The 26,015-nt window shown below is 44.8% G+C and overlaps 2 protein-coding genes and 1 non-coding gene across 3 annotated transcripts in view; 2 read left to right on the forward strand and 1 right to left on the reverse strand.

Annotated features, from left to right (window-relative positions):
* The first annotated feature begins 308 nt into the window (after positions 1–308).
* Positions 309–26,015, forward strand: part of MTAP (methylthioadenosine phosphorylase) — a 58,860-nt gene continuing 33,153 nt past the window's right edge. The window contains exons 1-2 of the mRNA XM_007533112.3: positions 309–475; positions 25,054–25,140. Of these exons, the coding sequence (XP_007533174.1) occupies positions 443–475; positions 25,054–25,140 (120 nt within the window). The 5' untranslated portion in view covers positions 309–442. The remainder of the gene's footprint in view (positions 476–25,053; positions 25,141–26,015) is intronic.
* Positions 10,254–10,392, forward strand: LOC132541121 (small nucleolar RNA SNORA2/SNORA34 family). The gene has a single exon (XR_009552295.1). It is a non-coding gene; the product is annotated as a small nucleolar RNA SNORA2/SNORA34 family (small nucleolar RNA).
* LOC103122496 (small ribosomal subunit protein eS27) lies at positions 20,219–20,584 on the reverse strand. Its single transcript, XM_007533111.3, has one exon. It carries the CDS (start codon positions 20,540–20,542, stop codon positions 20,288–20,290), a length of 255 nt encoding a protein of 84 aa, XP_007533173.1. The 5' UTR covers positions 20,543–20,584; the 3' UTR covers positions 20,219–20,287.

The following is a 26,015-nucleotide window of genomic DNA, read 5'->3' on the forward strand; positions in this document are numbered from 1 at the left end:
AGACCGGCCTGATTGCCCAGTCGAAGCCAAGAGCACTAACACTGGGCAGAAAGGTGGGGGGGGTGGGGTGCGGCGGGGTGTCGCTCTTCCTTATAGAGTTTTTGTTAAAGTTAACGGAGCTAATTCAAGTGCAGAGTCTGGAACGACTGTCTCCTTTACAATTAGTACCCTGAGCCCTCTAGTTAAATATGCAGTTGGAAAGCCCAGAAAACCGGAAAGGTTTGCAGAAGGGGCGGGATGCGGGAACCACTATTTGAGGAGGGGGTGGCGGGGGAGGTCCCACACTCGCAGCCAATCCCGCAGCCCCGGGGAGGAAGAGGAGGAGCCAGGGCCGCCTCCGCTCTGCCCTGCTGTCCCGCGCTCAGCGCTGGAACGCGTTCCCGCTTCTGGACTGTGAGCACCTCCTCTCCGCACTGGGTGAGGACCCCTGGCTCACGCAGACATGGCTTCAGGTGCCGCCGCCACCCCTGTGAAGGTGAGACCGGCCATCTCGGCAGCTGCGATCAGCCCAGCCTGGTGCGATCTTGTTCCCGCCCCGGGGGACCGCGCCTCGGGCCCATGCGCCCTGCTGGTGCGCCCCGGGCACCGTGGCGGGCTGGTGCGGAGCGCGGTGTGCGGGGTCGCTGCGCCCGGGGTGGGAACGGGAGTAGGAGTAACGGTGCTTACGGCACTCCACCCACCCCACCACCTTTGGTCTCAGCTGCACTCTCACTGTACAGGTGTGGACAAGCAGAGGGTTAGGGGCGTCCCTCTCTGGGGAGATGCGTGTGGCCGAGGGGAGCGCGTGTGCCAGGCGGGTGGTCGGTCCCCTGGCGCCCAGCTGGGCTCTCGCTTCCGCCTAGCTCTGCCGCTTGCCCATGGCCCACGTGGGAACATTGACTGCTTGCCCTTTTTGCTGGCTTCCGGTTTTTTCTTTAGCAAGAATAGGCTTTCTTGGGTCCCGAAGTTTCCCCCTGCTGCGCAGTGTTGTAGGGATTGAGGCTTAAAACACACCACTCGCTGGGAAGGAGTACAGGACTTCTGGCTTTCGTCTGCTTTGTTTTCAATCTGGAAAGTTAGTTTCCCTGTGGCCTTGGCCCAGAGGGGTCTCAGTGGGAGGGATCTGACCCAAGACTTGTGGCCTGAGGTGAGCACGTGTTTTCAGTGGTGTTTCAAGTTAATCGGGCATTTAAATACTTTATTTCCTGCTTGCTGGAAAGAGAATATAGAATTACAGTGCATAGGAAAAACTGATGATGAAACTTACCACGACCTCTTCTAGGCTGTTTGTGATTGACTAAGAACTCAATTAACTCGAGTTTTAAAAATTCTTGGGTCGAGGGGGGGGGGTAGATAGCATAGTGGTTATGCAAAGAGACTGCCATGCCTGAGGCTCCGATGTCCCAGGTTCAATCTCCCACACCACCATAAACTAGAGCTGAGCAGTGCTCTGGTGTTTCTGTGTCATTCTCTGCATTTCTCTCAAAAATAAAATAATACTTGAAGGAAAAAAGACGAAATTATTGGGTCGATGGGTTATGACTGTTCCAATATCTCTTGGTTTCCCGCTTTGTGTTCTTATCCCCGGGGAGAAGGCAAATCCCTGCGGGTAATTTTGTAATCTGCTAGTGATTAATTTATTAGGCCCTTGGCGGCGTTCAGTGAGACACTTTAAAGGAGCGAGGATGGGGGAAGTTTCAATCAGATTTGAAATTTCCTTTGCTGTTTTGCATTTTTGTTTTGTTTTTTGCTATTGTCTCTTTGCCAAGGTACCTATTTTCTGTTCACATTGGTGAACACCCACAGGTGAAGCTAACTTAGCTATAGGACTGTCCGATTTTGTTGTTTTGTTTTTAAAATGAGAGAGCTCCAGAGTTTGCAAAACAGAGCAGAGTTTCAGGGATGGAAGTCGATTGCATTACTCAAATAACTGAAAATTATTTCTATGAAGCTGTTATACAAAGTATTTGATTTCCTTGGGGCCCATCTGTAATGTGATTTTACTGCAGGATTTGCTGGGAGGGCTATCATTACATGGTGGTTCAGACATATTGAATGATAGTGCTTATAAGTGAGGGTGCAGTATAAATTAATTTAAAATAACTTTTCTTTAACTGTTAAGTTATGATGAGTATAACTAGTCCGCAGTTTTAGGCAGGCTGTAAATTCACCTTTCCCTCACAGGGATATGTTTAAAGTGATGGTAAATATAGAGGGTAATGGCATTTAAAAACAGTCCATTTTAGTCTGGTTCTGCATTCTCCCTGCCACATTTCCCCCTGTAAAATTAATGCAGTGCATTAAAGTACAGAATGGGCATTGTGACCTAGGGCTCTGATGTAAATATTGAATGATATTTATTTTTGGTCTTGGCAAGTTGCTGAATATGAAGAGGTACAGATAGTGCTGGACAGCCTGCTGGTGTCTGTCTTTGGGGTTAGAACAGGTAACAGCTTTGATGCCAACACTAACTTCCCCAGACTACAGAAGAATAAGTCACAAATAAGAGTGGTGTCCAGAGCAGAGGAGCCTAATATATCCTATTTCCAGTCCACACACTGGTATGCTTTGATATCCTTTCAAGATCATATGGTCACCTGTTTGGGTAATGGTGTTTGGTTTCTTTGTTGTTTTGGTTTGTTTTTTGTTTAATGGGGGGGGGGGGCGACTCACTAGAACTGAAGAAGGCCAGGTAAAGCTTCCAAAATAACTTGGTTGGATCTAGATAGTGAGATTGTGATAGAATTGACTGTGTAAGCCTGGCATTCCATCAACTAGACATGAGGCATTTCTGTAATCCGACATTTGGGCTTTGTGTTCTGTTAATGTGTAAGTGAAGAAGCTGTGAGATCAAGGAACAGGGTATGCAGTGTGCATGCAGCAGACTGCCTCCCCCTGCCTATTGAGTACCCTCCCAAGGTGGGACAGGAGGCACATGACATACCTTCTGTGGCAGCCCATATGTGAACTCTGATTTCTTTCATTATTTTTAATTGTATAGAGACAGAAATTGACAGGGGATGGGGAGATAGAGAGGGAAAGAGACACCTGCAGCCCTGCTTTACCACTTATGAAGCTTTCCCCCTGCAGGTGGGGATCAGGGGCTTGGACCCTTGTACACAGTAATGTGTGTGCTTAACCAGGTACACCAACACCTGGCCCCTGCACTCTGGTCTCTTGCCACCATTTCAATTGTTCATTTACAAAACATTATCTCTTCTGGAGGTGGCCAGGAGAATGAACCTTGGAGCCGAAAAGTCCCAATCTCATTGTGTACTGATCAGCAACTTGACTCCCTGAGTGTTAGAATCCTTGCGTGGAACTGAGTGTTGGCAACATCTCCTCAGAGAGATTGTTGAGTTTGAGACAAATAATATAGTGTTGATTCTAAATCTCTGGAGCACTCTGTGCGTCATCAGAAACCAGCAACCACGCTCACAGGCCAGGAGAAACTAAAGAGGGTAGAATACAGCAGGTCAGTGGATGCATTCTGCCTGTGAGGCCTTATCCTGGACCCATCAAATGTTCAGAGCTTAGATGGGTTTGGTCACACACATACTCCTTTTTTTTTTTTTAATTTCTTTATTGGGGGATTAATGTTTTCCAGTCAACAGTAAATACAATAGTTTGTACATGCATATTTTTCAGTTTTCCACATAACAGTACAACCCCTACGAGGTCCTCTGTCATCCTTTTTCCAGGACCTGTACTCTCCCCATCACCCACCCCAGAATCTTTTACATTGGTGTAATACACCAACTCCAGTTCAGGTTCTTTCTACCTGTGTTTTCTCTTCTGATCTTGTTTTTCATCTTCTGCCCGTATTCATCCTTCTGTTTCTGACTTATTTCACTTAACATGATTTCTTCAAGCTCCATCCAAGATAGGCTGAAAATGGTGAAATCACCATTTTTAATAGCTGAGTAGTATTCCACTGTGTACATATACCACAACTTGCTCAGCCACTCATCTGTTGTTGGACACCTGGGTTGCTCCCAGGTTTTGGCTATTCCAAATTGTGCTGCTATGAACATAGGTGTACAAATCTTTTTGGATGGGTGTGTTGGATTCCTTAGGATATATCCCCATGAGAGGAATTGCCGGATCATAGGGTAGGTCCATTTCTGGCCTTCTGAGAGTTCTCCAGACTGCTCTCCATAGAGGTTGGACCATTTACATTCCCACCAGCAGTACAGGAGGGTTCCACCACTTCTCCAGCATTTATTGCTGCTACCTTTTCTGATGTATGACATTCTCACAGGAGTGAAGTGGTATTTCATTGATGTCTTTATTTACATTTCTCTGACAAAGACTTGAAACATTTTTTCATGTGTTTCTTGGCCTTTTGGATCTCTTCTGTGGTGAGCATTGTGTCCATGTTCTCTCATTTTTGGATGGGGTCATTTGTTTTCTTGTTCTTCAGTTTGGCAAGCTCCTTATATATTTTATATTTTGGTTATTAAGCTCTTGTCTGATGTATGGCATGTAAAGATCTCCCATTCTGTGAGGGGTCTCTTGGTTTGGGTAGTGGTTTCTTTTACTGTTCAGAAGCTTTTTAATTTGATGTAGTGCCATAGGTTTATACTTGCCTTAGTCTTCTTTGTAATTGGATTCGTTTCATTGAAGATGTCTTCAAAATTTATGTGGAAAGGAGTTCTGCCAATATTTCCCTCTAAGTATCTGATAGCTTCTGGTCTAACATGCAAGTCCTTGATCCACTTGGAATTTACATTTGTGTTTGGTGAAATATAGTGGTTGAGTTTCATTCTTCTGCATGTTTCAACCCATTTTTTCCATCACCATTTGTTGAAGAGACTCTGCTTTCCCCATTAAATAGTTTGGGCACCTTTGTTAAAGATTAGATGTCCATAGGTGTGGGGGTTTACTTCTGGGCTGTCAATTCTATTCCACAGGTCAGACACACATATTCCTGATGGTCTCAGCAACACATTTTTGTTTCCTTAGAGCTTCAAAGTGTAGGGGTGGAACAGGGGAGAAGTAGGGCTTTTAATTTCTGGGTCATGAAAAGGGTGTGTGTGTGTGTGTGTGTGTGTGTGTACTTGGGACCTTGGAGCCTTGGGCATGAAACTTTTGTATAACCAGTACTTTGTCACCCCAACTTTAAGGTGCCTTCTCTTGGTTAGCTCCCACAACAAACTCTGGGCCTTGCTATGAGGATACTTTATGTCTATGTTAATAGCCCTCCTCTTCTCTCTCTTTTTGTTTTGTTGTTGTTGTTGTTGTCGTCGTCGTCGTCTGGGCAGGGTGCTGGAGCTCCAACCCAGCACATGCAAAACTTTACACATTCTGTCACTACATGAGCTACATTCCACCAGCTTTAAAATATAGGATGTAAGTATATGTGTGTCCAGCTAACAAACCTAGGATATGATATCTTTTGGTCTTTTTGTGGTGTTTGTTTGTTTTTTCTTTCTGTCTGCATTTCTTCAGAGAGATTCATGGAGTTCAGTTGGTGCTGTCCCTGGTACTTGCATATATTGTATGTTAGTGACTTGAACCTAGAGCCTGAGGTATATGGTAAGGTGTCTGCCTTAGCAGTTAAGCCACTTATCATATCCCCTAGGATGTAGTTATTACCAAGGGTTTCAACCTAAATTTATTGTTTTCCTTTTAAGAGATTAAGTCATCCAAGGGGGGGGGAATTTATATATATCGCCTTTTTTAACTTTGCTTTTTGGTCCTCACCTAAGTTTCACCATTCCAGGAAGATTTTTTTTCAAATTGAAAAATGAAGAGAAGGGAGTCAGGCAGTAGCACAGTGGGCTAAGCTAATATGGTGCAAAGTGCAAGGTCCGGCGTAAGGATCCAGGTTCAAGCCCCCAGCTCCCCACCTGCAAGGGAGTCACTTCACAGGTGGTGAAGCAGGTCTACAGGTGTCTATCTTTCTCTCCCCCTCTCTGTCTTCCCCTCCTTCTTCATTTCTCTCTGTCCTGTCCAACAATGACGACATCAGTAACAACAACAATAACTACTACAACAATTTTAAAAAAGGGGGCCACAAAAGGGAAAATAAATATTTTTTAAAAAATTTTTTTAATAAAGAGAAGGAAAAGTACCATAGCCCCAAAGTTTCCCCCAGTGCAGTGGAGGCCAGGCTCAAACTTGGGTCAAAGTAGATGACAAAGAATGCACTGTATAGCCACGTGACCTATCTTGCCATCCTACACTGTAGCAGGGGCTGTGCTCAAACCTGGGTTACTGTCCATGGCAAAGCAGGAATAATACACTATCTCTACATTAAGCTCCACTAACAAAACCTGAAGTCTGCACAAATCCTTCACCTCAATGCTAAAGGTGTTGAAAATACATCTTTGAGTATAAAGTCTATTTTTAAAGCTTATTTTTCATTGGGAGGTGGAAAACCCACAAACAGTTCAAGCATAATGGACTGGAGAGTGGGGTTTTAACCTGACACCTGCGGTGAAGATTCAGAACCTTGTGAAGATTGGGGCAATCATGGTTGTGAAGAGCAAGTGAGCTTGTGTGGAAATAGACATTCCGGTGTTGGTGTGTGGTGTCAGCTGGGTGAGTGCAGCTCATAAGGCCTCCTTGTTGACCATTGTAAAGAATTTGAGGTGTGGTCCAGGAGGTGGCACAATGCATAGACCGTTGGATTCTCAAGCATGAAGTCCTGAGTTCAGTCCCCAGCAGCATATGTACCAGAGTGATACCCGGTTCTTTCTCTCTCCCCTACCTTTCTCATTAATAAATAAATAAAATCTTTGGGAAAGAAAAAAAACCTGTTTGAGAGCAGGGGAGATAGATAGCATAATGGTTATGCAAAGAGACTCCAGCTTGAGGCTCCGAAGTCCCAGGTTCTAGCCCCCACCCACCATTAGCCAGAGATGAGCAGTGCTTTAGAAGGAAGGGAGGAAGGGGAATTTGACTTTATCTTAAGAAGTTTTAGAAGCCATTAAATGCTTATGACCAGAAAGGTGCCATCTTCTTTAATAGAGTCACTGGCTGCCTTTTTGGAGGGGGTGGGGAGGGAAGAGCCTTTTGAGGGAAGAGCTGGAGCCATAGTACTGCAGCCAGAACCCAGGGTGGCGTCCATGATAGTTGTAAGAGATATTGGACTGTGGGCCTAATTTCACATAGAACAAAGGTGTAGTGAGCAGAGAGAGGACAAGAGGATTTTCTGCTTTTGACCTGGGAAACCAAAACCATGGACCATGCTGGCAAATCATTTTGAACTGGGAGAGGGAATACGAGGAGTTATTTGAAGTGCAGGACAATCAATAAGAGGATTTCTTTCTGGGGGATTACTAGGGTGCAAGAGATATGGGTTGTGGGTGTGTGGTATTTTCTGTGAGAGTTGGAAGGAAACCAACTGGTGTCAGAGTAATTGGGAGTCTTGGGGCGGGGAGTTGCTGGAGTGGGATCATGCACATACCACATGAAGGCAGCCATAGTGTAAACATTGAGAGGACCACAGAGAAACAGCCTTCTCTAATGTCACTCACTCAGAGGACTGAAAGCACCTTTAGCATTGAGGTGAAGGATTTGTGCAGACTTCAGGTTTTGTTAGTGGAGCTTAATGTAGAGATAGTGTATTATTCCTGCTTTGCCATAGACAGGTTTGAGCACAGCCCCTGCTACAGTGTAGGAAGCAACAGTGCTGGTTACTGCAGTGTTGTTAAAATTCGGAAGGCTCTTGCCGTGCGGGTTGGCTTCGCGGGCGGGTAACAGAGACGCGGAGACAACGGCTGGGCAGGGAAGCTGTATTTCTTTATTCAGAAACAACGATTCATAAACTAAGACAAACTAATCACCAAACAGAACTCTGCTGTCTCTTTGCGGCGGCGCAAGCACTCTTTCTTTTACTCTCGAACTCAGGAACCCTCTCCCTTACTCTCAAACTCAGGAACTCACCGACTCAGGAACCCTCTCCCGGGGTTCCTTCGGGCGGGGCCAAGCAGGCCCGCGAAATTAACTGGACTGATCCAATTCTCTTGGCGGGGGAGGGCTAGAACAAACCAATGTAAAGCATACGACAATTCCCCCTTTTCTTTTTAACTAAATGACTATAGTATCAAGGGTGTGGGGTGAACAGAAACATATATCATACAGGCATTTTAAAAAAAGAAACTGGCACAAACTAAACATTATCAGCTTAAAAAAAAACATTTCTTGCCTCTGGGGGGCTACTTGCCTCGACGGGCATTTGCATGGGGGCGGGGAACGGCCTAGAGTCCCACAGGCAGCTGGCTGCAACTTACTTACTATGAAACAAAACTTGTTATTAGCATATCTACTGCACGATCCAACGTTTCTAATAGAGAAGGAATTTGAGACTTTTACATATCAACAACGTCTTTTAACCTTTTGTTACACCCATTCAAGATGGAGACACACCCTAGGTGTGGGCCGGAGAGGAAACCTCAGGCATGAGAATAATTAGCATAGCCATTGTGCGATCTACCATTTCTAATAGAGAAGGTAATGGAGAGTTTTACATATCAACAAGTCCATTTAACTTTTTGTTTAGACTAACTTAGTTAAAATATATTGATTGTTAACTAATTTTTACCTTAGACTTTAAATGTAAGTTAATTTTATCTTTATGAGAATTACATTGAAAACCTTTTTCATTTAACTTTGACTGGTAAGAATTTAGCCTTAAAGCTACTGTTTACCAAACTTTAAACATACACATAAACATGGTCATTAATACACAAGGAGAGAAACCTTTGTTACGAAGACATGTCATTTTAAACACGAATTTAAATCTGTACTGTCTTAGTTGTTGGGGGGGGGGGTGGCTTCCCCCCATCCGGAGGTGGCTTCCCGTGCAGCTCCACTTCTAGGAATTGCAGGTTGCGATCTCTGCACAAATCTCTGCATACTCCAGCTTGTCTGCCTTCAGACCGGACCGGCGGCTGGAGATCTCGTGTGCCCAGTTTCGGCAGGGAGCCCGGGGGTCCAGGAGGCCCAGGATGGTTCCAGAATTCATAGAAAGAGGGCAGGCAGGCCATCTTTGTAGAAGGCGTGGGCCTAGGTGCCCAGGGGTGGCGGCCATGATAGGCCGCCGTGGCCCTGCCCCATGGCCCTGCCATGTCTGCTGCCCTGCTCGCAGTGGCCGAGCAGCATGGAGGGATCACACGTCCAGTGCCCTGCTCCACGCGGTGGAGAGCCGGCTCCTGTGGGCTGGCCTCGGGCTCTGCCCTTGCGTGTTGGCCTCGGGCTCCAGGGGCTCTTGTGTGCTGGCGTAGGCCTCCTGCGGGCTGCGGGGCTGCGGGCGCAGTGCCCAGGGTTGTCTGGGCGCAGCCGGCTGGCTGGCTGTTTAACCAGGTGGAAACAGCAGCTCCATGCCTTGCCTCCCACCCGCTGGCTCTTCCCACTGGCTGTTCTGAGTTCGCCCGAGCGAGTGGAAACCACAGAGTGGTCCAGAGATAAATGTTCCAGAAACAGCAAAACAGTCTCGTAAAGAAAGGGCAGAGGTCTTTGGAGATCTCTTCACAGGCAGAAGAGAAGGCCATAGTACATAGGTAGCCAAATTGTCTTTACTTATCTGAGAGATGCGCAGGTCAGGTCCACGTGGGCGCCATTTGTTGTTAAAATTCGGAAGGCTCTTGCCGTGCGGGTTGGCTTCGCGGGCGGGTAACAGAGATGCGGAGACAACGGCTGGGCAGGGAAGCCGTATTTCTTTATTCAGGAACAATGATTCATAAACTAAGACAAACTAATCACCAAACAGAACTCTGCTGTCTCTTTGCGGCAGCGCGAGCACTCTTTCTTTTACTCTCGAACTCAGGAACCCTCTCCCTTACTCTCGGACTCAGGAACCCTCTCCCGGGGTTCCTTCGGCGGGGCCAAGAAGGCCCGCAAAATTAACTGGACTGATCCAATTCTCTTGGTGGGGGAGGGCTAGAACAAACCAATGTAAAGCATACGACACTGCAGTATCTTTTCCTCTGTATCTGAAAAAAGTCAGCCTAGAGTGATGAGGCCCTGGCAATAGTAATAATAATGAGAAATGGAAATTGGGCATTCATCAGTGTGATGCCCTGGGTTCATACTCTGTTACCACATAAAGAAAAATCATGGTTGTTGTGAAGAGGGAGTATTTTCCTATGATGGGTTCTGAGCCGTGAGCAAGAGTCTTAGGCTGGACAGCTTTCAGATTCTAGATTGTGGGTCTCTGAAGCTCTCCTGCTGTCTTTTTTTTTTTTAATCAGATAATTTAATAGTACAGGAACATATACATCTCTGTGGTTCATGCTGTAAATTTTTTCTCATTACAAAATATGTTTTCGGCCCGGAATCAAGGCCAGCAGTCGGCTGCAGCTGTTGGTTTCAAACAGGAGCCTAAAGAAACTGCCTTCCTCTGGTCTGTTGGCCATTTCAGCCCTTTGCGAAATGAAACGGTCAATTCATTAGGAAGAAACATCTGGACAGGGGCTGGGTGGCGGTGCACCTGCTTGAGTGCGCGCATAAGTGCGCCAGGACCCGGGTTCAAGCCCCCGTCCCCACCTGCAGAGCGGGGAAGCTTTGTGAGTGATGAAGCAGGGCTGCAGGGATCAGTCTCTTCTCTCTCTCTCTCTCCCCCTCTCCTCTATCATAATCTGCCTCTCAATTTCTCTCTGTCCTATCGAGTTTTAAAAAGGGGGTTAAGCAGCACGTGGCACAAAGCTTAAGGATCCTGGTTCGAGTCCCTGGCTCCCCACCTGTAGGGAGTTGCTTTCTCTCCCCCTCTCTCTGTCTTCTCTCCTCTCTCCATTTCTTTCTATCCTATCCAACAACAACAACAACGATAATAACTACAAAGGAAACACCAGGACAGAATAAGAGAGAGACACCGACCCCTGCAGCCCAGCTAATACCAGGGGAAAAAAAAAAAAGGAAAAAATAAATAAATATGTTTTAATGACACCGAGAACTAAACCAAGGACCTTGCCATGTGCATGGCACTGTTAAGTAGCCTTGTTATTTTTTATTTCTCTATAGTTAGAGAAGACAGACACTGAAGCATTATTCCACCAACCTTGGAGTTTCATTTGGTGCTGTCCTGGGGTCTTATCCAGGTAGTGCTAGGTATCAAACCCAGGACGTCACACCTGGCAAGGTGTGCCCACTGAGCTATCTACCAGCCTGAACATTAACTTTTAATTTTTATTTTGTTTATTTTAGATATATAGAGAAAATGGGCTAGAGGAGAGAGAATGAGAAAGAGCGATGGAGACCTATAGCACTGTGTCACTGCTTGTGAAGCTTCTGTCCTGCAAATAGGGGTCAGAGATTTGAACCCAGGTACAATTAAACTGTAATGTGTACACTCTGCTGATTGTGCCGCCGCCTGCCCCATATAATTCTTCTTCTTCTTTTTTTTTTTTTTTTTTTTTGATAGAGGCAGACTAATCAAGAAAGAAGGGGGAGATAGAGAGACATCTGCAACAGTGCTTTACCACTTATGAAACTCCCCCCATCCCTACAAATGAGGACTGGGGCTTGAACTTGGGTCTTTGTGCACTATAATGTGTGCATTGCCACCAGGCCCCAGTTTTTGTTTTGTTTTTTTAATGTTAGTATTTTAGTTCTTTAAATACCAGTGCTGCTCATACTGCCTCCGCTGACATTTTCTTTCCTTAATTGCCAGATGGTTTTGTTACAGTATAGCAGCTAACATATTGCAAAGTGACAATTAATACATGGAAATTCATAAATGAAGATCCTTATGTGAATTCCTGATGACAGTAATTGCAAGCACAGGCAACAGCAGGGTCTGGTTTTGTTGATTTTTTTTTTTTTTACAGTTTAGTTTTTTATATTTATTTTCCCTTTTGTTGCCCTTGTTTTTTGTTTGTTTGTTTGTTTGTTTTTTATTTAAGAAAGGATTAACAAAACCATAAGGTAGGAGGGGTACAATTCCACACAATTCCCACCACCCAATCTCCATATCCCACCCCCTCCCCTAATAGCTTTCCCATTCTCTATCCCTCTGGGACCCAGGGTCATTGTGGGTTGCAGAAGGTGGAAGGTCTGGCTTCTGTAATTGCTTCCCCGCTGAACATGGGCGTTGATTGGTCGGTCCATACTCCCAGTCTGCCTCTCTCTTTCCCTAGTAGGGTGGGTCTCTGGGGAAGCAGAGCTCCAGGACACATTGGTGGGGTCTTCAGTCTAGGGAAGCCTGGCCGGCATCCTGATGACATCTGGAACCTGGTGACTGAAAAGAGAGTTAACATACGAAGCCAAACAAATTGTTGAGCAATCATGGACCCAAAGCTTGGAATAGTGGAGAGGAAGTGTTAGGGGGGTACTCACTGCAAACTCTAGTGTACTTCTACTTTCAGGTATATATTTTGCAGTAGTTTACGGATACGTGTGAACATATGCTCTCTCTCTCACAGAAACTGGTGTATATCTAGGTTTTGGGACTTTGTTAGAAAGTGAACCACCTGAGATGGAATTAGAGTATACTATGAAAGGAAAGGTCTCACCCGAGTAATGAAGCTGAAGGGTTGTCATTCCACACATGGAGTCTCTGGACACAGTCTGAAGTGAAGCATGTTGAGGTGGCAATCGTTGTGTTGGTTAGGTTGTGATCGGCAAATGCAATATTATTTGATATGGATTGGGAGAGGCATACGGGAAAGTGGGCCCTATCCAAAGGTTCCAGGACTGGGGGAAGTAGAGGCTCTATACTGGAGATGTGAGGTTCCTGCTGTCTTAGGGTTCAAAAAGACAATCAATAATTAATGTTATCATCACATTATTTGGTAATTGGGTTAACTTTGAAAAGTCCTTTTGTTAGGGTTTGCTGTACAGTACCCAGTATCTTGTATATAGCTGTGCTATTGGTTGCTTTTTTTTTTTTTTTTTTTTTTTAAGGTATAGCACACTTGGCAATTCTTCCTTAAGTTCTCTTTCTTATTTAGTTCTTCTTTTGCCTGTGAGCATTGCCAACAAGAGCTTTGACTGGAGATCCCTCAGTGGTCCTCAGAAACTCAGGTTAGTTTTACAGTTAACTGGAAGGAAGCCAAATAAGAGCCTTCAATTTTTCCCTGGAGATATACAGGCATCTGGGACAACACTGTGCCTTCTGTAGAACGGTTCTGAATATTATAGGAAATACAACATATTTTTTGTTCTCCCTCCCCCACAAAGCGACGTAGCATTCTTTGGGTCACTGTGACAGTCAGAAATGTCGCCATGGATTTCCAGACACCCCCCAGAAGAGCTAGATCAGACTGAGAGACCCTGGACTCAAATCCCTGAGACAGATGGTGCCCAGTGAGATGTCACAGCAGCCAAATATGTGTCCTGCCCAGCAGGGAAAATGAAAAGACTTAGGGCCTTTTATGTTGCTTCCAAGAGATTAATTTTGATAGTGGTTTTGCCAGACGTAGACAGGAGGTTGTACGTAACAGCAACACATTGGATTCTCATAGTCATTCTATAGATTAAGGGAAGAAATCTCCACTTTGATACAGATGATGGCAGGTGACAGAATTGTTGGCGTGTGAAGCATCCTAGATCCGTAGCTCTGGGTATAATCATGCTGTTCTATGCTGTCTGCATCCACCCAGGACTTGACTAGAAATGCAAATCCTCACAGCCAGCCCTGGTCCTGCTGAATCTGAAACCTTGGGGCATGGGGACCAGCAGTCTGGATTTTAAAGAGTCTCAAGATAATTCAGCCACCCACTCAAGTGTGACGACAGCTGACTGGCCTCTGCATTTGTGAGCAGGGAAGCAGTGTCGCTGGTGTCTCATCTGCTCCTTCACTTTCGGTTGTTTTAGTAGTGATTTGATATTAATTTCCAAAACCAGAAGATAACAGGGGTATAATTCCACACCATTCCCCACTACCAGAGTTCTGTGTCCCCATTCCCTCTATAAACTGCAGTAGTTCTCCCAAGGTCACAAAAACGAGTTGACTATTTCTGTGTAGTCTTGCCCATCTTCTTTCTTAGGACCCTGCCTTCTCTTTGTAAATCAAACCTACACCTATTGCTATTTCTGAATGTCCTTCCTTTGTTCCTCTTCTCTCTCTGGGTCCTGATGGAAGTGGGTAAGGTTCAGAGTCCTCTGATCATCATCTCTAACATTTCTCCCCCTCTGGGAGTAAGGACCAAATATTCTGTTTGGGGTACAGAAGGTGGGATTTCTGGCTTCTATAATGGTTTCTCCCCCTAGACATGGGCATTCACAGGTTGATCTGTATGCAGTTTGTTTCCATCATTTCCCAGTGGGCTAGGAGTCTGGAGAGGTGAGGTTCCAAGACACATTGCTGGGTGAGGTCATCTGCCCAGGGAGTTGAGGATGATATCGTAGTAGAATCTGCAACTTGGTGGATAAAATGCAGTGAGATATCAAGTAGAACAAGATGTTTAATAAACAGAAACTAAAAAGTGAGAGTAGAACAGATTAGATTAGGGATTCTAGGGTGGGAAGTAGCTAGGAAGTCTGTTTTAGGTATGTTCCATGTGACCCATGACTTCAGCCATTTTTGCCTGAGCCTGATAGCTAACATATTGTCTGGGAAGATGGTATTAGAGTTCAGAATAGGGCTAGAAAGCTGGATTAGGGCAGAGAGTAGCTCCCAAACATGAAGAAAATATAGAAATGCAATCAACTGGGTTTTGTTTGTTTGTTTGTTTGTTTTAATATTTATTCCCTTTTGTTGCCCTTGTTGTTTTTATTGTTATGGTTATTATTGTTGTTGTTATTGTCATTGTTGGATAGGACAGAGAGAAATGGAGAGAGGGGAGAGAAAGACAGACACCTGCAGACCTGCTTCACCGCCTGTGAAGCGATTCCCCTGCAGTTGGGGAGCAGGGGGCTCGAACCGGGATCCTTACGCCTGTCCTTGGGCTTTGCGCCACCTGAGCTTAACCCACTACGCTACCGCCCGACTCCCGCAATCCACTGTTTACACATCAGCCTGACCCAGCGCCCCATGTATGTTCATATTTAGCACAGGAGCCCTTCCCTCTTAAATTATCTCTGTCTTTATCCAAAATAAATATTTTAGAAAATAACATATATATATATATATATATATATATATATATATATATATCCCGCCATCATATCTGCAAGAGCATTGAACTAGTTATCTCTCACTGTCTACCTCTCACTCATTAATTTATTAAGAATTTGTTCATATCAATAAGCAAAATAGTGAGCAAAGAGAGAATCAGGTACCTTTTTTTAAATTAAAGGGCTTTGTTACTTCAGCCACAAAGCTAAAACAGCATTACCTCAGCTCAAAACTAGCCTTGAAGATTACAGACATGACTTTGTAAATGTATTGTTTTTCTTTGTTGTTATGTCCTTTTAGTTTTTTTCTTTGGAAACTGCTATCATGTAAGATGAGATGTAAATCACTGCCAACTGTAGTGATGCTTTTCATAAAAGTGACCCATTATGTGCAATAAAAAAATTAAAATGAACATCATGTGAGCCTAAGAGCTCACCGAGTAGGGCATGTTTCCTGCTGTGTGTGCTGCCTGGGTTTGAGCCCTGGCACCGTGTGGTACCAGAGAAAGCTCTGGTGCTGTGGTATTCCCCCCGATAGAGATGTATATCTGAGGAAGTAGGCACAGAGCTATGAGATATGAGAGCATACCTGTGTGATGCCCCAGCAATGCCTCCCTCTCCCAATTTTTTAAGTTAAAAAAAAAAAAAACTAGGGAATCAGGCAGTAGCACAGCAGGATAAGCGCAGGTGGTGCAGCGTAAGGATCCCAGTTCAAGCCCCAGGGCTCCCCACCTGCAGGGGAGTCGCTTCACAGGCAGTGAAGCAGGTCTGCAGGTGTCTGTCTTTCTCTCCCCCTCTCTGTCTTCCCCCTCCTCTCTCCATTTCTCTCTGTCCTGTCCAACAACAATGACATCAATAACATTAATAACTAGAACAATAAAACAACAAGGGCAACAAAAGGGACTAAGTAAATATTTTATTTAAAAAAAACAGTAATAATGTTGGCATGTCCTTTACAGTTCTGTGGGCCAGAAGTCCAGCATGAGCCATGCAGGACTAACATCATAGCAAAGTTTCTGGGAGAACTTAAAGGGAGGGCCGGCTTCTTGGACATCTTCACTTCCTAGAGATCACCAGCACTCCTGGCTCAGGGCCTTGCGTTGCACAACCTGTTGACTCTTTGCTCCCTCCTCAGTCACCTTCTTCCTCTTGAGAATTTTTGAGTACCCTAGTGTTTATTACATAGAGAGCCAACCCAGGTGTCCAGCGTAACCTTTCCACTTCAGGATCCTTAACTTAGCCACATGGAGCAATATAAATTCTGGGACTTTGGATGTAAAGAGAATCTACTTCACAATCTCTTGTTTAACCTGTAGCATCAGCTAGTCCGGGGTTTAGGAGGATGCTCAGTTTTGGCTACACAATGGAATCATCTGAGGTACTTAAGAAGAAGAAGGGGAAAAAGGGGAGGGGGTCCCGGAGGTGGTGCAGTGATGAAGCTTTGGACTATCAAGCATGAGGTCCTGAGTTCAATCCCCGGCAGCACATGTGCCAGAGTGATGTCTGGTTCTTTCTCCTATCTTTCTCATAAAATAAAGTAAAATCTTAAAAAAAAAAAAAAAAAGTGGGGCGGTAGCGCAGCGGGTTAAGCACACGTGGCGCAAGCGCAAGGACCTGCAGGAGGATCCCGGTTCAAGGCCCCCCCACACCCCCAACCCCGCTCCCCACCTGCAGGGGAGTCACTTCGCAAGTGGTGAAGCAGGTCTGCAGGTGTCTTTCTCTCCCCTTCTCTGTCTTCCCCACCTCTCTCCATTTCTCTCTGTCCTATCCAACAACATCAATAATAACTACAACAACAATAAAAAACAAGGCCAATGAAAGGGAAAAATAAATATTAAAAAATTTTTAAAAAAAAGACAAAAAGGGGGGTCTGGCAGTGGTGCAGTGGATTAAGCACACGTAGTGAAAAGCACAGGGACAGGCACAAGGATCTGTCTTCTCTCAATTTCTCTCCTATTCAACAACAACAATGGAGGGAAATGGCTACTAAGAGCATCGGATTCATAGTGTAGGCATCCATCGAGTCCTAGCAATAACCCTAGAGGCAAAAAAAGAAAAAAAAAAAACCTGGGCCTGCAAAACAGCTCACTTGGATAGTTTGCTACTTAGCCCTATGCTGGACCCAGGTTTGAGCCCAGCCTTCACCACTTTAACTTCATTGCTGTGGTCTATTTCCCTCTCTCTCTCTCTCTCTCTCTCTCTCCCCCACCCCCGCTTCTCTATCTATACCTTAAAAAAAAAATTCCTTGCCCAGTTAGAATCTCTACAGCCTGTAGAGGTTCCAGCAGAGCCGCTAGTACCTAGCTCCTGAGCCAGGAAAGATCCATCTTTTTCACACAGAAAGGGGAGTTGTAAATTCTACAGGACACACAGTAAGCTTTAAGGGGCACCCTCAAAACACACTTGGGGTGAACTATGCCTTAAAGAGCGTCTGCCCAATGCAGTGATGTCTTGACTTTGCAAGGGAAGTTGGTTACCTAAAAGCTACACATGTTCCAAGCTCTTTATGCAAAATATCAGCTGCAGCTGCCCGGACAATGTGATTCTTTCTCTTCCCCCCCCCCCCCCCCCCCCCCCCGCCCCCTTAGAGCACCACTCAGCTCTGGTTTGATGTGGTGCTGGTTAATGAACCTGGGACCTTTGGTACCTTAGGCTTGAAAGTCTTTTTGCATAGCCATTATGCTGGCTCTTCAACTCCACGGGCGGCTAGATGTTTCAAGCGTCAGAATTTTCACAGTTTTGGAGAGCAGAAGTCCAAGGTCAAGGTTTGGCTTTTTCTGAGGCCTCTCTCTTTGGTTTGAAGACAGTAGCCTGTAAGGACACCAATCAATTGAATTAACACCCCCATCACCTTAATTTAACCTTCACTTTATTAATAACCTTGTTCTCCAAAGCTAAGCAGGTGGCTCAGTAAGCAGAATGCACATTATGCATGCATGAAAAAAAACTCAATCTTCATTCCCCAGCATCACAGCTGATGGATCAGTGTTGTCTCTCAGTCTGTGTGTGTGTGTGTGTGTGTGTGTGTGTGTGTGTGTGTGTGTGTGTGTGTGCGCGCGCGCACGCTGTTGTTGTTAAAAAGACCCTGTCTCCCACATAAGTTGCAGTTTGGTGGTTAGAAAGAACCCCAGCTTATGAGTGAGAGGGACACAGTTGGGCCCAGAATCATTATCCACAGGCCTGAAACACAGAGGGTGTCTGGTCACAGAGCCAGCAACCACAGACCATTTCATGGGTTTTGAGCAGGTGCCCACATGGAGACATTGTGCCACTCTCCTCATCCTGCCTGGGCTGCCAGGATTTTGCAAGGTCCTTCCCTAAAGTCAAGTTGGCCAGGAAAGAGGGCTTTTGCATTCTGTGCTTGCCAGGCCTGTTAGTGACAGCTGCTGGCAGTGTCAGATTGCTGGCAGTCCTCAGAGGCAGCCCTGCCCCCCAGGCATGGGTATGGTTTGAATTCATGGGCTTTCGAGAAAGCTGTCACAGAGTTCTGGATGCCTTACTGTGTAGTCAGGCCTTGGTAATGTTGAGCAGATCTTGAAACCAGTTGGGCTAAGCCAGGCTCCCTAGGAAACAGACACAAAGAGGCTTAATATGAACCCTTCCATCATTCTGGCCAGGTAAACCACTTAGATTATTTATTTAGGAGAGAGAACCAGAACATCACTCTGGCACATGGGATGCTTGGGATCAAACTCAGGATCTAATGTCTCAGGGCCTAACACCTTATCCACTGCACAAACTCCTAGGTCTCTACAGAGAGAGAGAGAGAGAGAGAGATTATTAAATGCTACCTACCACAGTCTCAGAGAGGATGTCAAACCCTCTCTTCCTCAGAGGTAGACTGACTGGGCCTGGGCAGTGCTGCACCCAACTAAGCCCCAGACTTCTCACCTGCAGGAGGGAAGCTTCATGAGTGGTGAAGCAGATCTGCAGGTGTCTCTCTTGTCTGTCTCCCCTCTCTCAATTTCTCTATCCTATTGAGTAAAATGGAATAAATGGCCTTGGGAGCAGTGGATTCGTAGTGCAGGCACAGAGCCACAGCAATAACCCTGGAGGGAAGAAGGGGGGGGGAAATCCCTCCCCAGGCACATTTCCCTGGCAAGACAGATAGTGTCACCATGTCGATGGCCTGGAATTCCACTCTTAGGTCTGATGTTGCTTCCTAAGTATGAGCAAAGTAGGAGGCACCCCCCCCCCAAGGTGATTCATTCAGTGCCACTGCTTTTTTTTTTTTAATTTTTATTTATAAAATGGAAATGTTGACAAGGCTATAGGATAAGAGGAGTACATTTCTACACAGTGCCCACTCCCAGAGCTCTATATCCCATTCCCTCCCTTGATAGCTTCCCTACTCTTTATCCCTCTGGGATTATGGACCCAAGATCATTATGGGGTGCAGAAGGTAGAAGGTCTGGCTTCTGTAATTGCTTCCCCGCTGAACATGGGCATTAGCAGGTCGATCCATACTCCCAATCTGTCTCTCTTTTTCCCTAGTGGGAAGGGATCTGAGGAGGCGGGGCTCCAAGACATATGAGTTGCCATCATGATATCATCTGGAACCTGGTGGCTGAAAAAGAATTCTTAAGATATAAAGCACAACAAATTGTTGACTAATCATGAACCTTAAGGCAAGAACATTGCAGATGAAGATTAGGGGTCTACGTTTTGGAAGAAGTTAGTAGTTCTGTTTTAGGTATATTCCAGAAGGTCCATGTCTTTACTAGTTTTTGCCTTTGCCTGCCATCTGTCATGCAGGTGGGCCCAGGTTATTGTCAGGGGAGATGGTGTCATCATTGGAAAAAGGACTAGAAAGCTGGGTCAGGGAAGAGAGTAGCTCCCAAATATGGGAAAAGTATATAAATATTGTTAACTGTAAACCCCATCGATTTGATCTAACCTGGGGCCCATAGTAAGCACAGAAGCCTATGTGACCTCTGCATCCCTGTAGGTCTGAGCTCACATTCTGTGGTCATGGCTAGGAACATTCCAGGCTACACCAATTTCAGGACCATCTTCCTCAGGGAGTAAGTAGAGTATGTTGTCCAACCTCCCTTGGGAGAATGGAACATTTCCTATCACTGTTGATGCATACTGAAGGCCAGGTCCGATAAGGGCCCAAGAGGGGTCCATTATGTTGTTCCTGATGGAGATCACTAGTGACAGTGGCGAGAGAGATCTGTTAGAGGTCTAGGCCCATCATGTCTGTGGGAACCCCAGGGCTCCCTGTCAATGTCACTTTTTTTTTTTTTATCCAAAATGTGTTTTTATTGGGATGATTTCTCACTGATCTTGGTTCAGGGTGCTTTCAGTGCTGCTTCCGTCTGAAGGAGCATCCTTCTGTAAGCCTTGCTTTTCCTCCTGTAGGCTGGCAGAGGACAGTGGAACAGCCAACGCACAAAACTACCGTTTGTGCATGGCTAAAGACGGTGGTGATCTTATAGCATCCTGGGCACTTGACATCCATGAAGTAAGAGTTGGGGCTCTGCACCAGGCGCTTCTTCTTGTGCTTCTGCTTCTCCTCTTCAGGAGAGGGATGGAGAAGGTCTTTCGCCAGAGGCATGATCTCGTGGGGAGGCTGTCACCGCCAGAATGTCACTGTTTCTATGCTAGATCTGTGACTTGTTCTGGAACTTGAACTCTCTTAGCATCTGTTTCCTTATTAGCACAAGAGGCTATGACACTTTTCTAATAGGATGTCATGCTGAGAAAGGTAATGGTGGTAGCAATCCTAGTGGTTGAGTGAAATATGTACTTGATGTCCTTTGGATTGTGTTGATAATATCAGAGTGGTGGCCTTTATCTGAGTGAAACTTGTAACCTCATTCTGTGAGGGATTCACATTCCTCAGGTCTTTTTGTCTCTCTGATTTGCACACGGCCATGTTTCTTAATGTATTTCTGTGTAAAATGGGTATAATACTCTAGGACCTGCCTCATATAGGGTGATTGTAAAAGAGCACACAAAGTAAACCCACTGAAGCACCCAACAGTGCCTGCCACCCATCAATACACATAATTTCTGCATTGACTCATGGACTGAATGAATGAACAAGAGTTTTGGCTGAGACTGCTGGGAGTTTCACCCTGGTTGTACTTTGCTGTGTAGCCAGCAGGTGGCGACATTGGCCACATCTTAATACTGCTGATTTCCTGCTGATGGCAGTTGTCACTCCATCCTTGACACCTGTCCTGTGTGCCTTGCAAGAAAATGGATTTCTGTAAACAGCCAGCTGGGAAACTAAATAAGCTCACCTGTAGATAACTTCAGTGCTGTCGTGGGCTTTCTGATAAGCAGTAGCAGCATTTTGCTGCCAAGAAAATGGATTTCTGTAAACAGCCAGCTGGGAAACTGAATAAGCTCACCTGTAGATAACTTCAGTGCTGTCGTGGGCTTTCTGATAAGCAGTAGCAGCATTTTGCTGCCATGTTCCCTGGAGCATATACATTATCAAGAACTGAACTCTGTTAGTAACCAGGCAGGTGTGGGTCAAGCTGTGGGTGCAGAGGGGGCTGGAGTTCAGCAGGATGGCTAGTTAGCATTTCGTTTTGTTGCCCTTTTTTTATTATTATTGTACTTATTATTGTTGTTGATGATGTTGTTGTTGGATAGGAGAGAGAAAAATGGAGAGAGATGGGGAAGACAGAGAAGCGGAGAGAAAGACAGACACCTACAGACCTGCTTCACTGCTTGTGAAGCGACTCCCCTACAGGTGGGGAGCTAGGGGCTCGAACTGTGATCCTTACGCCTGTCCTTGCATGTACACTTAACCCACTGCGCTACCGCCCGACTCCCTAGTTAGCATTTCTTAACTACATCTGCAGTGCTAGGCTAGTTTGCCTAAACTGAGAGGTTTTAGAACAAAGTCAGGGGACTTGGGCGGCAGCGCAGCCGGTTAAGCCCACATGGCACAAAGCGCAAGGACTGGAACAAGGATCCCTGTTTGAGCCCCCGGCTCCCCACCTGCAGGAGAGTCTCTTCACAAGCGGTGAAGCAGGTCTGTAGGTGTCTGTATTTCTCTCCCCTTCTCTGTCTTCCATTCTTCTCTCCATTTCTCTCCTATCCAACAACAATAACTACAACAATACAACAAGGGCAACAAAAGGGAATAATAATAATAATAATTTTAAAAAAGAACAAAGTCAGATCTGTTTTGTGTTTGAGTCTGAGGGTCCTTTGTTGAATCTATAACGTGAGATTGCTTGGTCACCAGGGAACACCCGGAAGCAGCCAAGTCAAGTGATAATAAATGTTAAAACAAAGCAAAAATTTCTCAAAGCTTTCTTGACTAGGAGAATCCTTGAAAAGTAAATAGGCTGAGAGAGTAATTTCAGAGTGGGAAATTCAGTTTTGTGGCCTGGGGTAATGACCTGTGTGAGGCAGTTTATTCTGCACTCCAACAGTGATGTTTCAGAGATACAGGAAATAATAACAGTCCCGGAAGTAGAGCAGTGGGTAAAGCATTGTACTCTCTAGCACTGGGTCCTGAGTTTGATCCTCACATCACATGTACCAGCAATTATTTAGTTCTGTCTCTCTTTCACTTTCTCATTAAAGATAAATGTAGGGGCCAGGTGGTGGCGCACCTGGTTAAGCACACACATTACAGTGTGCAGGGACCAGAGTTCGAGCCCCCAGTCCCCGTCTACAGGGGGAAAGCTTTGCAAGTGGTGAAGCTGGGCTGCGGGTGTCTGTCTCTCTCCTTCTCTGTAGCCCCCTTCCCTCTTGATTTCTGGCTTTCTCTATCCAATAAAAAATATATAGATAAATGTATTTTTGGTTTTTGCTAATTCCTGTTGTGGAAAATTTTAATACTGGCTTAAGTGAACACTTCTGTTTATTTGAAAACTGATAGTTGTTTTACCTGTGATTTAAAAGTAACAAAATATGAGGCCAATAAATAGACTGGAGTGGAGTTTGTAAGCTGCTGTGATTTCAGTAATGTGCCACAAGGTGGCGCCAAATTAAAGGGAGCACACTGGTCAGCCACTTAAGGACGTTGTGGGGAATACTTAAAGTTCCAAATCTTCTAACTGGCCATTATTTGGTGAAATCTCACTAAATTACCATTACTTTCTTGTTTTGTTTTGTTTTGTTTGTTTGTTTTTTAACTTTGGAATTTTTTTTCCTTGGGGAGTTACTTTCATGTAGTAGTTTTTTTTCTCACATGTCAATATATTTCGGCCTTTTGTTGGAAAACAAATTCTCAGTTCACTTTCCATGTGGTTTCTTTTCTAAAAAACAGTTATTTATTATCTTTATTGGATAGAGACAGCAGAAATCAAGAGGGAGGAGGGTGATAGAGAGGGAGAGAGACAGAGGGACACTTGCCCTGCTTCACCACTCGTAAAGCTTTCCCCCTACAGGTGGGGACTGGGTACTCGAACCTGGGTCCTTGTGTATTGTAATGCCAGTGCTCAACCAGGTGTGCCACCACCTGGCCTCCACTTTCCATGTGATTTCTATTGTAGTGTCTGCTCCAGCCTGTCGGTTTCCTTACTTTTTTGCCTTTAAAAAGTGACAGCCCTGGAAAACATTGCTAATGATTCCAGCTATTTAATTGTCACTTAACAGTTTCAGTAATACCTGGCTATCTTTGCAGTTGTTCTTATTTGATATTTCTTTTTTTAACAAAATTTTGATCTCCCTTTTTTATTTTATTTGAATCAGGAAGACAGAGAGAGAAACCTCAGAGCATAACCATTATGCTTTCTCCCCAGCCCCTTATTTGATATTTCTTAACCATCAAGTTAGATTAGCTCTGGAAGGTGGTGTCAGATTTCTTTAACTCAGATTAGTCCCTGTAGACAAGGTCTATTAAATTATGGTCTGGGAAATGTTGTGCAACACATAAATTTAAAAAAGAAAGAAAGGGGGCTGGGCGGTGGCACAAAGTGCAAGGACTGGAGTAAGAATCCTGGTTCAAGCCTCCGGCTCCCCACCTACCAGTGGGAGGTCGCTTCACAAGCACTGAAGCAGATCTGCAGGTGTCTGTCTTTTTCACCCCCCCTCTCTGTCTTCTCCTCTTCAATTTCTCTCTGAAGAAAAATGGCCTTCAGGAGCAGTGGATTCAAAATGCAGGCACCAAGCCCCAACAATAACCCTGGAGGCAAAAAAATAAAGGAGGAAGGAAGGAACTAGAACTGCTTTTGACTTACTTTTACGTATATGTGACAGTTTGACTTTGTAAATATGCGTGAAGTTGACTTTTCATTGTAGACTCCACTGCCTGTGAACCCTAACAGATAACCTGGTTTGAATGGTATAAGAAACTGTCTTTGTTGGATGTGAGGGTGATCTGGCTGTGACACCTGTCACGCCAATGATTGGGCTGATCTGTCACCGCTCCATGTGCGTCCTTCCCTACATGGAGCTTCACTCTCCTGCTAGAACTACTCCAAACTCTCAAAAACAGTCTTTGTTTCTTTATCAGGTAGCCTAATGAGGAGAATCATTACCAAATTGATGTGCCAAGTAATTTCTGTCTCAGTGGTCCTCGTTCTATTCCAGCAGTCTGCTTAGAGAAAATGTAACTGGCTAGGAGGTACATTCCACACAAATTTGTTATTCAAATTCTCAGCAATAAATATGATCTATATGCCAAAAGGGTTACGAAGTATGGGGGCTGGAGAGTTGGGCACCTGGTTGAGTGCACATGAGCCATGAAGTAGAACAGCTAGCAATGTTTCTCCTCCCCACTCTCACTTCACCACCTTTCTGAGTTTCTATTCTATCAAATTTGGAAGAAGAGGAGGGAAATGGGGGAAATGCCTACAGGGAGTGGAGGATTCAGTGTATGGGCCCAGCAATAACCCATGACAATAATTTTTTTTTTAAAAAAGTGACTTAGGCTCTGGTTATTTTCTGTAATACAAACAAGCCTCCAAATGTTTACTGAGTGATTGTTTTAGTCATGTGTTAGTAGAGGGTTTTTTTTTTCTTCTCCCCAATAACTTAGAATTTAACAGGAATGAATAACATGATGGCTGTAAATAACTGAATTTGCTTACATAATGATTTTTTTTTTTTAATGAAAACTGATCAACTGTAATATCCTTTCACTATCTCTCTTAGATCGGAATAATTGGTGGAACAGGTCTGGATGATCCAGAAATCTTAGAAGGAAGAACTGAAAAATATGTGGATACTCCTTTTGGAAAGGTCAGTATCAACTTAGTGACACTCATTTGCATTCTCCCGCCCCACCCCTCATTTTTAAGATACAAAGTATTTTTATTACCTTTGTCCTGGCAGCCCAGGACTGCCTGCCCCATGTTGAGAGGAACAAACAAAAAGTGGGTTCCACCTGCTAAAGTCACATCCCCAAGGCTGCTTTGGACTCTGCTGTATTGAGAATGTGCCTCTTGTGATATACAAAGATATCTTACCAATTTATATTCCTCGAAAAACCTAGATACTCATTTCAGACACAGCAGTTTGTACTTTTCAGGTCTCTGCATTTGAATCAGCCTGTCATCTGGGATTTACATGTCACCTTATGCTAATTTAGGAGACACGCTAACTGTGAAGGAAATACCATTACAAAGTAACCTTTTCTTAGCCCTGGCCCAAGGGGGGGATGGTTCTAAAGTACTGAGGGCACGCTAGTATAACTGAAGTGGAAATAAAACACATGAAGAAGACCGTTTGTTCTCCTAACTTGTGTGTCATCTGGCTTGGGCCCAAGGGAAGGAGTCTGCTTTCTCCTGTTTTTTTTTCTTTCTTTCTTTTCTTTTCTTTTCTTTTTTTAATTTAGATAGTATTTTATTATGCCAAAATCCTATGTAAATGCCAGTCTAATCGATTTAAAAACATTCTCAGAGTCACAGACACGGCTCTAAACTGAATAAATTCATCATTATAAAGTTTCCTCCCCGTTGGTTTTTGAAAGTTCCATTTTATTTTTTAGTTTATAAAAAAGCATTGTTGAGTTTCTCCTGGTTATATAATGCCACTTCCAGTCCCAGCCAAGTCCTCCCTTTCAGCAAGCCCTTAGGTGAACCTGGCATCCTCCAAATGCAGCTAGCTGCCTGTTT

This window comes from Erinaceus europaeus, chromosome 10, assembly GCF_950295315.1.
Source record: "Erinaceus europaeus chromosome 10, mEriEur2.1, whole genome shotgun sequence".
NCBI lineage: Eukaryota > Metazoa > Chordata > Mammalia > Eulipotyphla > Erinaceidae > Erinaceus > Erinaceus europaeus.